Source organism: Typopeltis vanoorti, chromosome 24 (genome assembly GCF_054136105.1).
Source record: "Typopeltis vanoorti isolate ZY-2024b chromosome 24, IOZ_Tvanoo_1.0, whole genome shotgun sequence".
Taxonomy (NCBI): domain Eukaryota; kingdom Metazoa; phylum Arthropoda; class Arachnida; order Uropygi; family Thelyphonidae; genus Typopeltis; species Typopeltis vanoorti.
This window is the reverse complement of record NC_143572.1, coordinates 12430324-12444246: the sequence shown is the minus strand read 5'-3', so window position 1 is coordinate 12444246 and position 13923 is coordinate 12430324. Positions and strand designations below refer to the sequence as shown.

The 13923-nt window shown below is 36.7% G+C and overlaps 1 protein-coding gene across 2 annotated transcripts in view; it reads left to right on the top strand.

Annotated features, from left to right (window-relative positions):
• Nucleotides 1-7648, top strand: part of LOC150092929 (G protein-coupled receptor 143-like) — a 100957-nt gene extending 93309 nt beyond the window's left edge. For both annotated transcript variants that reach the window (XM_090413894.1, XM_090413893.1), the window contains exon 9: nucleotides 7173-7648. In XM_090413894.1, coding sequence (XP_090270020.1) covers nucleotides 7173-7379 — 207 coding nt within the window. In that variant the 3' untranslated portion in view covers nucleotides 7380-7648. The remainder of the gene's footprint in view (nucleotides 1-7172) is intronic.
• Nucleotides 7649-13923: the final 6275 nt, after the last annotated feature.

Here is a 13923-nt window from a genome sequence, read left to right as displayed (position 1 = left end):
TCCCCATTGAATATAATCCGACCAGCTCTCAGATTAGAACTATCCACAGACTCCTTAAGAAAGTCACTTCTTGGCCTGTGGAAGTCACCAACAAGCTTAAACCTTATAACTCTAGACCCCCCCGATTATATGGACTCCCAAAAATACATAAACAAAATGTGCCATTACGTCCCATAGTGGATGGCATTGATTCCCCCACATATAAATTAGCCAAACATTTAGCCAAAACGCTCACACACTACACTGGCAACACACCATCACACACAAAAAACTCGGCCCACTTTAAAGCCAGTATAGAAAACCTCACACTCCAACACACTGACATAATGGTCAGTTTTGACGTCTCCTCCCTATTCACTAATGTCCCACTCAAAGAAACCCTTGAGCTCATCCAAGCCAAGTTTCCTCCCGATATCTCAGCCCTATTTCAGTTCACAATGAACTCAGGCTATTTCGTTTGGCAAGGAAAGTTCTACAAACAGATAGAGGGGACAGCCATGGGTTCACCACTTTCCCCACCCTTGGCCAATTTCTTTATGGAGACATTTGAAGAAAAAGCCTTAAACTCCGCCCCACAAAAACCCACTATTTGGCTTCGTTATGTGGATGATGTGTTTGCTATTTGGCCACATGGCTCAGACTCACTCCACTCCTTCCTAACACACTTAAACAACCAACATCCCAGAGTCCAGTTCACCTTAGAAAAAGAGGAAAACAACACCCTACCCTTCCTAGACACTTTAATCACCCGCCAGCTTGATGGATCTTTGGTTTTCTCTGTTTACAGAAAACCCACCCACACTGGCAGATACATTCACCAGCAATCCCCCCCCCCCCTCACAACAATATGGGGTGATAAAAACACTATATAACAGGGCAAAATTAATCTGCTCAGATGACAAGGCCCTGACTATAGAACTAAACCACATCCTCAACACTTTCTTAGCCAATGGCTATAACCCCAAAAAAATCCAAAAAATACTAAAACCTGAAAACCACAACCCCCCTCAACAATAAAGACTACACCAAGTCTATCACTATCCCCTACATCCAGGGCACCTCTGAAAAAATAACTAATATCCTCAAGAAATATGACCTTACTTCCTGTTACAGACCATATAAAAAGTTGGCATCCCTTATCCGCTCTACCAAAGACCAACCACTTCCCCTAGACCTACCTGGTGTATACCAGGTCCCTTGCAGCTGCAAATTGTCCTACTTTGGCCAAACAGGCAGAACAACAAATATCAGGATTTCAGAACACCAAGACTACATCCAGTTTCACCAGTACAGCCGCTCTGGGCTGGCAGACCATGCCTTAGATACCCACCATAAAATTCGTTGGAAGAAGACAAAAATAATCCATCGCAGCAAGTTTAAATACGAAAGATTATTCAAAGAATCTTCAGCAGCTCTAAAAAACGTTCCTAACCTCAACAAATTTGGGTGCATGAAACTGCCCCAAATTTGGGAGACTTTCATTATGAGAACTTCAGCCCAACGGCCAAGACTACCAAATTAGCCCGCAAGAGGGCACCATTAGGACTTTAGGAACAAAAATAGTGTCTTAATTTCTGCCTCATTTGCTTTGTTAGTTCCTGTAGTGCACATACCATATCTTTATGTTCCTGAAGATGACAATGTGACATTGTCGAAATATAGAAGTGATTCATTAAAGTTATCTTTAATTAATTTACTTTATATGCGTTGTTAATTCCGTAAATTAATTACCAGTTACAACTACATTGGATGAATCCCTCCCTAGAGCAGAGGTAGATGAGGAATTTCTTGATCTGTTGCATAATTTTTACGAAAGAACATTGGCCATGCAGGCTAAAGAGAATCCTAAACAGTTTTTTAGATATGTAGCAAGTAAAAGGAAAAATGTACATGGCAGATTGATTTTAAAGAATGCCGATGGTAGGGAGGTAACTGAATCAGTTGAGATAGTTGAGTTACTGAGTGAGCACTTTGCAAAAGTATATCATCCAGGTGGTGACATTGCAGAAACGAATAAACCAGTAGATTATACGGGAATTGTGGCTAATGAAGTGGAGGTGAGTAGTCTATTGCATAACCTCAATGTCAATACATCTGTGGGATTGGATGGTATACCAGCTCGTGTTGTACGAGAAGCAGCTAAAGAATTGTCAGTACCCTTGACCATTTTGTTTAATTTGAGTCTCGGGTCTGGGTTAGTCCCGAGCGGGTGGAAAGAGGGGAAAATAGTTCCACTGCATAAAGGTGGTTCCAAGACTGCTGTTGTAAATTACCGACCGATTAGCATATCAGGAATCATTGTCAAGGTCTTAGAGAAAATAGTCAAAAGGAAAATACAAGATTGGATTGAAGAAAATGGGATACTGTATCGGGGACAGCATGGTTTTGTGAAGGGTAGGTCATGCCTCAGTAACTTGCTCACGTATTATAACACAGTGACGGCTGAACTGGATAAGGGTAATGGGTTTATGGTGATTCTACTGGACCTTGCCAAGGCCTTTGACAGGATTCCACATGGAATTCTAATCAGTAAATTGCAGCATATGGGAATGGACATAGGGTTGGTGAGATGGATAGGAGGGTGGTTGACGGAGAGATATCAGAGTGGTTTACTCGGGAGTGGAGTCCACAAAACGGCCTGTGACTAGTGGTGTGCCACAAGGATCTGTTCTTGGACCACTGCTGTTTAATTTGTTCATAAATGATATAGGAAATGATCTGAGAGGAACAGTTCATTTGTTTGCGGATGATGCGAAGTTGGGTAGGGCAATAGTGAATGCAGATGACGTCAAAATTTTGCAGGATGATTTGGATAGATTGGAGGTCTGGGCTAAGGAGAATGGATGTCAGTTTAATGTGGCAAAATGTAAGGTTATGCATTTTGGGGTGAAAAGATTGGCGGCAGTTTACTGCATTGGTGGAACCCTGCTCCAGGAAATTGATGAGGCATGAGATTTAGGAGTGTTGGTGGATAAGGAATTGAAATTTAGGGGACACATTGCAAAAGTGACCAAAACAGCTCATCAAATCACTTGGTTGCTGAAGAATACGTTGACAAGCAGGGACAAGCAGGTTATTGTTCCTCTCTATCGAGCCTTGATAAGACCCCATCTAGACTACTGTGCTCAGATTTGGTCACCTAGGTTTCTTCTTAATGGGGAGGATGTGGAGAGGATCCAGAGGCGAGTGACCAAGATGATAGCAGGTCTGTGGAATGAACCGTATGAGAACAGGTTGAGGATTTGTGGGTTGCAAAAATTGGTTGATAGGCGGAGGAGGGGAGATATGATTGAGACATTCAAATTACTGAAGGGTTTCTATAAAATTAATTCAGAAGATATTTTTGAGAACAGGGCTGGTTGTGGGAGGACTAGGGGACATCCATGGAAACTGGGCAAAAGTGTGGTTAGTAAAGGTGTTAGAGCTGGGTTCTTTACTTTTAGAGTAGTAAATGAGTGGAATGCGCTCCCTGAGTCTGTAGTGGATGCTGTGACAGTGAATGAGTTTAAGGCGAGGTATGATAGATACTGTATGAATGTCAGATAGTTGTGATGAATATGATTTGGGGCCTCCCTCGATGAGTCTAATGACTCCCTGGAGTTGCCCGTAATAATAGTAATAATAATAATAATCTGGATAACAATTTAGAAGTAGGGACAGATGGGATATCAGCATGTATGTTTTGAGTCTTAGCTCAAGAAAGAATGCAGGAATGACAAGAATGTGTTATAATCTCATTCTGTGAGAGTGGTGCAAAGACTGATGTGTCTGTCGACCTATGAGTATCTCTCTAGTGATTGTGAAGATTTTAGAGCAGTTGGTGATACCTCACATACAGAAATGGTTTCTTAGCAAAGCAAAGCCTGGATTTACTAAAGGAAGGTCTTGTCTGAGCAATTTGCTCTTATTTTATAATAACATTATGGTTGAGTTAGATAAAGGGAATAGATACATTCTGATACTGTAGACTTTGCTAAAGATTTGATAGGATACCACATAAACTTGAGAATCTGGGATTGGAATACAAACTGTTGTCCTGGATAAGTGGATGACTGACAGACAGACAGGTATCAGAAAATAGTATCTATTCCAATCCCATATTTTCCAGTTTATGTGGTATCCTATCAAATCTCTAGCAAAGTCCACAGTATCAGAATGTATCTATTCTGAGGTAGGTGAATCTGGCAGATTTAAGGTGACCAGTGGTGTTGTTCCTGAAATCAGTCCTTGCACCATTGTTTTTTAATTTATATATTAATGATTTTGGAAAGGGCTTGAAAGCTTGGAGTATTGGTGAATAGGAAGTTGAAATTCAAAGTTCGCATAGCAAAAATTGCCAATACAAGTCAAGGATAGCAAGGTTGAAATGAACATTGAAATGGAAGTAATTTTTCCTCTTTGCAAGACGTTGATATGACTGCACCTGGACTACTGTTCACAGATTTGGTCTTATGGGTTCCAAAGGGATAAAGAAGCTGTGGAAAGGCTGCAAAGAAGAGTTACAAAGATGATATTGGGATTATGATGATAGATTGGGTGTTTGTAGACTGCAGACATTGGTTGATAGGAAAAAGATTGAGCAATATGATAGAGATTTATAAACATTTGAGAGGATGTTATAGGATGAAATTTTTCATTATATATGGAAGGGGGGGGGGATACCTTCCATATATATATATAGGGATTCCTCTGTAAGTCTCACATATAGATTGATGCTATGAGTGATCTACTATACTATTTATTTCTGTGAGAAACATTTTCTCTGAACCACCTCAGATTGAGATGGTTCAATGAAATAATGGTAGCCTGGACCATTATTTATTTGAAGAACAACATAAAAATATGTTTAGACAATATTTCTGTACTTGTACATGAAAAATGTCTTCTGCTGCTAAGTTTCACTCATTGACCACTCATATTTAAATACCTGTCATATCTCTCCTTAAACACATTCATTGAAGATGCATTAACAGGGTATAATGGTAGCCTGGACCTCACATTTCCTAGCCCAAACTTAGCCAGTTTCCAGGCATGACCCCAGGTAATCTGCCCCAGCCGTGAGGTGTGATATCTCTTATATCTATACAGTAATTACCCTTTAATTACTTGGGTCTATCATTGCCTCTGCTGTCTATTCCTCAAATTTTGAAGATCACATTCTTCATTCTGGCCTCCTGTGCAATTCCATATGCCAGTTATCGTTTTTGTCACCCCCTCCCCCCATTTCTCTGAATATCATCCCACTCATTGGAAACCCAGATGACTATATTTACACATAGTATTCCAGATATGGTCTTATCAGTTTTGTGGTGATAAGACCAATCAGTATGGTCTTATAAAAGATATGCCTTCTTCTTAGCCTCTTCTCAAGTGTGCTTATGTAAATCTTACTTGGAAAACTCAGTAGGGATTCCTCTGTGAGTCTCACATATAGATTGATGCTATGAGTGCTCTACTATACTATTTATTTCTGTGAGAAACATTTTCTCTGAACCACCTCATATTGAGATGGTTCAATGAAATAATGGTTGCCTCGACCATTATTTATTTGAAGAACAACATAAAAATATGTTTAGACAATATTTCTGTACTTGTACATAAAAAATGCCTTCTACTGCTAAGTTTCACTCATTGACCATGTCCAGCTTTTCAATGATGAGCCCTTACTTAATCATCACAGTGATCTCACTCTGAGGATTTTTCAGACCACCCTCATATATTGTATATGTCACACAACATGGAAAGAGACAAAGAGGGTGGTCTGAAAAGTTCTCGGCCTAACAATGAAAAAATGAATTTATAATTTCAACGTTATTTTTATTTTTCGGCATAATCTCCCTTAAGACATACATTTATTCCAGCGATGCTCCAGCACCATTATCTCATCCCTGTAGTGGTTCTATGTAAGATCTGCAAAATACACCTCTACAGCTGCAATCACCTCTTGATTCGAAGAAAAATGCTGACCAGCAAGGAAGAGTTTTAGTTTTGGGAAGAGATAGAAGTCAGAAGGAGCCAAATATCTGGGGAATAGGGTGGATGTTCCAGCAAATCATAGTGCAGATCCCTTAATTTTCCCATTGCCAAAACACGTTTGTGAGCAGGTGCATTGTCCTGATGAAAGATGATTTTTTTTTCTTCTTCTGCAAGCTGGGTCTTTTCTCACGAATTTTTTCGTTTAGTGTGGTTAAAAGATCGGAATAATATTCCCCAGTTATTGTTTTACCTTTTTCAAGATAATTAATAAACAAAATGCCTTTAGCATCCCAAAACACCAATGCCATGACCTTTCCTGCTGATGGAACCGAATTTGTCTTCTTTGGCACTGAACAACTGGCTTCTGTCGACTATTTTGACTGCTGTTTGGATTCTGGTGTGTAATGGTGAATCCAAGTTTCATCCATAGTAATAAATCAATGCATAAAATCAGTTTTATTCTTGTTAAAATGCTCCAAGCACTGTTCAGAGATTTTCATGCAAGTGTGTTTTTGATCTGCTGTGAGCAGGCACAGCACCTATCTTGCGCAAAGCTTTTCATTTGCAATTCTTCATACAAAATATATCCTACACGTCGTTCTTTTAAAATGCCTATAGTCTCAGCAATTTCACGCACTTTGACTCGGCGGTCATCCAATACCATATTGTGCACTTGTCGGTGATTTCTGGTGATGTTACACTTTTTTGGACATCCTTCATGTGGATAATCTTCAAGGCTGGTACAGCTGCATTTAAACTCGGCAGCCCATTTCTTTTGGCATTAAACCTTCTTTTACAAAGAATTTTATAACCCCATGATACTCAATTTTATCCATTTCAAGGGATACAGACAACACTTCTGTATCACAACACAACATGTACACACATTCCAGGAAGTAAATGTGTCACTGGATACATGAGGTAACTTGTAGTGAAATCAGTTGCTGAACAATCTGAGTGTTTTATCTTATCCTTATTCTAAGATAAAATACTGATAACAATAATGAAATTCTTTGTCCAGTATATAATATGAAATTTTTAAAGGGGGAATATGGTGCATTAATTTCATTGTTTCTTTTATTTATGTAAGAATTAGTTCAAACCACAGTTTGCTTATTTTTGCTATATTTGCAAATTTGTTGTTACTGATATTTCAAAAATAAAAACAGAAATGAAAAATTAATTTTTATTTATAGGCTGTGGTAAACCCACTCCAAGCAGTGCTCAATTCTCTTGTATACAGAGGATGGGAAGGATGTTCTGGTTTTTTCACCACTCTCTGTTGTTGTTTCTGTAAAAGTCCTGTTATTTCTGGAATCATTACTGATTCCTCAATAAATGAGTTAGATCTTCCCCCAGGAGAGGACAGAGAAGCATGGTTTTCTAATACCATCAGTGAATAAAATTGTGAAGTGTTTTTACCAGTTAAAATTGACTGTTGCCTGGTTGTAGTTTATTATTGCTTAACTTTCAAGCAGTAATATCTGGAATAATTTAATTTTATGCAGCAACATTTCCATTGCCTTTTAAAGAAGTTTTAAAAAACGTTTAGCTGGATATTCATGAATGACATCATGTATAAGTCAGTTATGTTTAATTTTATAACATTTACTGTGGAACAAATACTTCAGTTATTGCATGTGAATAATCAAAATTTTTAAATAAAACAAGCAGTTTGATTTAGTCTCATCATGGTATAAAGGGTTAATAATTTACCATATTGTTTTGAAAAGTATTTTTTAAAGTAGTACTGAAAGTCACTTGACATCAAAAATTTTCATAAAAAATATATTAATCTTGAATTGGAAAAAACATTAGTAAAATTATTTTCCCTAATAACACATTGAACTCTGCAAAGGAGATTATTGATGAGGTGAACTTTTCATGTTCAATCTTAAATATGATCATGACATTGAGTCATTGAGTCCTCTTAATGTTGCATATGATGGTTATCGAAATAAAAAAAAAAAGCATTTCTGTTATTTTATGCAGCAGTACATCACTATATTAGCCTATAAAGCTGATGGGAGAGGGCTTCTCTTTCTGTAGACTTTTCTGTCAGGATTTGGTGATATTAATGCTGAAAGTAAATTATCTTTTCTAGCATGCTTCATTACATAAGAATAAACTGAAAAGAAGTCAATGGACACCACAGTGTGACCAACAAACAGCTATAGTGCCTACCTTAATAAGATGTAGGACCTACTTTCTCTAATTGATTGCAGCAGTCCTGTGGAGCATACAATAACAATTAATGGGAATTTTGGACCATTCTTCCTGTAGGCATGTAATGAGATCCTGCACTGTTGTGGGATGGATGTCCCTTGACCTCACCTGGTGCTCCAGTCCATCCCACAGATGTTCAATAGGGTTGAGATCAGGGCTCTGTGAAGCCAGTCAAGTGTAGTGACGTTCATGTTCAAAAACCACTTACAGCAGCGGCCTCATGACACAGTATGCTGTCTTTCTGAAAGAAACAATGGTCAGTTCCATAGAAACACACAAAGTAGGAAGTATTGCATTGTCCAGAATATTCAGATATCTCCCAGGTATCTGAATATTCTGACACTGAACTCTGAATATTCAGAGTTCAGTGTGGCACCGAAAACTGAGGTCCAAGGCCAAACTAGAAAAAACAAGACCATACCATCACACTACTACCTTCAAATAGTTAGGGTTACAGACTCTGATGAGAGACATTCACCGGATATCTGACACACCCAAACCCATCTGTGTGCTTGGTAGAGTTGTAGTGTGATTTGTTGCTCAATAACACAGCTTTCCAGGCTTCCATGTCCCACCGTACACACTCTTTGCACCATTGAAGATGATTCTGTATATTTGTTGGGTAATGTGAGGCTTCCATATTGCAGTCCTACCATGGAAACCCATGTTGTGAGCCTCAGTGCGAAATGTTTTTGTGCAGATTCGTGTTCCAGTCGATGAATGGTAATTGTTACATATTATCCTTTGTAGCACCCCTACCGTCACATTCAATGAGTGTGTGGTGGGTCGTTTGTGGATAGTACTTGCAGTTGACTTCCTGTACTTCCATCTCAGTATGGTATTAGTAATTGCCGACTTGGAATGACTCATTTTGTCAACAATTTGCCAAACGGATATACCTGCAATGTGGCATCTTATCACAACACCTCTTTCAAACTCCGTCAATTCCCTTCTTGCAGCCATTTCATTCATACATAGTTTCACTGACTTGGAAGCATTATTTTCCTCCAATTTATATCGGCTACAGACATGACTTTATATGGCATGATGCACCTTGCCCATGGGGGGGGGGTGTCTATTGACTTCTTTCCAAGCAGTGTATTAGAGTTACAAACATTTGTATTATGAGAGGGTGTTATAGGATATCAGTTGATGAAATTTGTCATTATATGGAAGGTGAGGGGGTCTACTTTAAGCACTTGTATTTAAATACCTATCATATCTCTCGTCAAACACATTCAGTGAAGATACCAATTTGTAGGACAGGATCATGTCCTGCAAATTGGTATTTGTAGCTAAATATTTTATGTGGAAGCATATTACTTCACATGCTCTGTAATTGAGAAAAATTTTACATGAGGTTTTCAGCTTCCATGTGTCAGTGTTGGAAATTTCTTTGCAAACTTTCAAAATCAACTTTCTCCTTAGGTTGACCCTCACATCCTGGCACAAACATATTACTTTGAAGTACTGCTCCCACATTTGGGGTGGAGCACCTACGACCTCTAAGAATTCTTGATGATATTCAGAAGAGATAATCCACTTAATAGATGACCCTTCCCTTACAAATTCCCTTCAGTCACTTTATCATAGGTGCTCTTACCATTCTTCGACTTTCTTCTAACTACAGAAGAACTAGAGCAGCCACTGGCCATCACTCATACACTGTTCAGCTTCGAACACACCGAACTAACTTCTCATCAGCTTCCTTCATTCCATCTGCCTGTATTCTTGTTTTTCCCAGTGAATATAACCTCCCACTCTTTAAGAAACATATCAACAGACTTCCTTTTTCTCCTTAATCACTTGCCCATATGTGGCACTGTAGTGTTATAGGTCTTGTGATCTTTCATGTGTGGGGATCAACATAAACCTTCAATGTTATGTGAAACCTCCTCATCTAAGCATCCTCCAACTTCTCATATATTGGACTATCATGGGAGGGGGCTAGGATTATGAAAGTAGCACTCATATCCAGCAGTTTGCAGTTGCACTGCACCAAATACACTAAAGGAATTCCTAACTTGCACCTGCAAATTCAGCATATGCAACCGATTTTTTTTTTTTATAATGATCTCACTCACAACAGATCAAAAATCTATACTGCATGAGTAAAATAGGTAGTATTGAGGGACAGATAATTGAGGAAATTAAAAAAAAAATGTGTTTTTCATGTTGCTTTAGGCCTCAAGTATATTAGCAAAGTGTATTCTTACACTGGGCACATTTTATATAATAGTTTTACTTAATAAATTTCCACAGTTATCCATGTCACGATATAATTCCAACTTACAGGATGTTAATGCTAAAGTACAGATTCTTTCCACTTGGTTCCTCAAAGTGTCAACTATTGCTTTCACCTAAGTAATTGAGTCACTTACTAATTACATTCTAGAATAACCATCCTGTGAATAAGACCGAAACTGGTCATTATGCAACTTACTCTTCACCTACTTCTAAACATTTTGCAGTTATATTTAGAAGTATCCTGAAACAAAAGTCTACACTGATCACTGCCAGATACCATTTTTTTTTCAGGTCTATCATATATTCCTCACACCCTAAAAAAATTACACTATGCTCACTATATACACAGCACTTTATATCCCAATAATGTTGATAAGTGGTAACTAGTGAACCCCTGGGATTGTCTGAGTTCTTGCTTTCTTTTTCACCATGAACATAGACAGCATCAATAATTACATTGTTATTCAGTTACTCCTGCCAGTAATTTTAAAACCTTTACTTTTCCCTCCAGAAATGACTTATCCTTGATAACTATTTGACAGTATACTAAATAAAAGAAACAGATAGCTTGTATTAAATAAATTAATTTTTAATGGCAGAATTTTTGCTTATGTATATTATGCTGTTCAAGTTTTTCAGAACAACCAAAAAAATGGAACAGCATAATGTACAATTAACAGCAAAATTCTATAAATGTGCCACAATATCTTTAGTAGGCTAACAGATGGTCAATTAGTTAATTTAAAAAAAAAAATAAGGAGAAAAAAAAAATTTAATAAATAAATTAAGTTAGATTAGTAGATTAAAAAAAGTAATATCTTCCATAAGGGAAATAAACATAGGCCATCAGATATGTTTAAGTTTGGACAAAATAGTAATGGTCTGCAAGTTTCCTTATAAAGACATCACGTATGGAATCTGCTGCTATGTTAGATTTTTATCTTATTCCACAGGATTCTGTGTTTAGTAGAGTTAAGGAATACCAAATACTATTGAATGCTTCGTTAATAAAGGCCTTACTGAAGCTATTTGTCAAGAAGGTTGATTTGATGTAATGCAATTCATTAAGGTCTTAATAATCTCAATTACTTAGGTGAGTTTTCTTCTGAGACACCGAGAAGTTAAGACTGCCATCCATTTGGCTAATCCAAATAGGCTAATTGGTTGTTTTCTTCTTTTTCTAAAATGAACTGTATTCTGGGTTAAACAGTATTTATTTTGAATACAAATTTGGCCAGATTAATAATCTCACTGGCAATGTCTTCTCTGTTTGGGATGTTGATTTGAAAAGAAAAAAACTGAAGACCTTTCATGCTTAACAGGTTATATTTTTTTCTCAGTGTCCACAAACCTGGTATTCCTTTAACCACCCAAATGGTCACACAGATAAAAGATATTGAAAATATAAGTTTTTTTATCCACCTTATATCAGTTGTATCTAAATGTTATATTAACTGCAATGGGCACTTCGCATTGGTGATTAGTGATGTGTAAACATGTCAAGGCTGATTCAGTGGTTAAGGCCTGTTGTCCTACTTATATGCTATCCAAGTTTTTGTTAGATTTACTTTCTACTTGCATAGGAAAATCCTACTCTCACTTTGAATCCCTGACCAGAAACAAACTTTGTGATTCTTTATTTGATCCTTCTAATATTATGCTCTTCATTGACATTCCTTTATCATGTACTGTCATATCACTCAAGCAAGATTTTCTTTCCGATATAATTAAACTGTTTGATTTTGTTATTCACCCTGGATATTTTGCCATTCAAATTAAATTGTACCAATAAATTGAAAGTACAGCAGTGTGAAGTCCTCTTTCACCCACACTTGCTAACTACTTTATGGAACTCTTTGAACAACATCTCAGTGATATTTATACCAGACTTATGCTTTGGTACAGATATGTCAATACATTCTTTGCAATTTGGAATGATTCTTCTGATATAGGAAATTTTTGTGTCCAAAATACAGTTCAACCCAGAATACAGCTCATTTTATCATTTTAGAATCTTTCTGTTAATTGTATTTTTTTTTTTTTTTTTTTTTTTTTTTTTTTTTTTTTTTTTTTTTTTTTTTTTAATACTGAAGATGTCTTATATACATAGGCAAAAATTTTACATTAACCTAACATAACTTTTCTTTCGCATCTAATATTATGCGAAATTCTTCCAATTCCAATAGAGAGATTTTGCATTATTACTATACAGTTTCTTCATTATGAAATACTTCAGTTGCTTTCTGCCATTTAGTCATTAAACAAAGGTTCAGGTAATTCATAAAATAAGAATGGTTATAGATAGCTACATTCCTTTAAAGAAAGTTGTTGAAATATATTATTGACATGTCATGCTAAGTTCTGTGATTACTATTGTATTCATTTGTCACTTAGTTAATCTGTATGGGATATGAGTATTTCCAGAATTGCTTGTGAACCAGCATAATTATGCTAGTGTGAAAAAATTACATAACTATTTTATGTAGCTTAAATTTTAGATTTTTATTTAGTAAAGGCAAATGATTTTCTTACATCCAATTTATGATAATTATAAAAATTAAGTGGATATTAAAATCTAGCATTATTTCAAAGCCGAATACAGAAACTATAAAAGTTTCGTATGAAATTTGACCAGAGAGCTTGCGGGAATGCCCTAGCCAGACCTTATAGGAGAGATGATCGCTGCCCAAACATACATATATTCCCCCCTCCTAGGTTTCACTAGCCTGACTGCTGTTTCAAACTGGTTGGTTTTCATCAGAGACTAGGCAGAAACCTTGACAGCAAAAACTCTCAGTACTAAGGAACTTGAAACATCGGAAAGGTGTATTTTTCAAAAGTGAAGCCTTTTGGCTCTTTATTGTAGTAAATACTTTTTGCACCAACCAAGAGTTTGCTTACGAAAAATACACCTCTCTGGTGTTTCAATTAGTATCAAATTTTGCTTTTCAAATTCAGTTTGAAACAGCTGTCAGGCTAGTGAAACCTTTTCAGAATGGACCAATAGGAGAGGAATATATGGACACTTGGGCAGCGATTATCTCTGCTGTGAGGTCCGGCTAGGGAAACTCATAAATATCGGTGAGCGTATTCTCGTAAACTCTGGTCAAATTTCATACGAAACTTTTATAGTTTCTATATTTGGCTTTGAAATAATGCTGGATTTAATATCCGTGTCGCTGAAGTGAAGCCGTTTGGCTCTTTATTTTAGTAAACAATTTATTATAATATCTTATGTAACAGTTCTTGGTTTCAAGTGTACCTTTGTTTTGGTAGACTTGACTTATTATCAAATTTTAATCCTAAAAACTTATATCAGTATGTATGGTAATCCCTTTATAAAATTATCTTCATGATAACAATTGTATGTTATTTTACTGTTGACTGATAAAATGTAATATAAACTGTCACTAAAGATCTTTTTATCTTTTCTATCCTAGTATGGATTGAGCTAGTGATTTGTAGTACCCTATC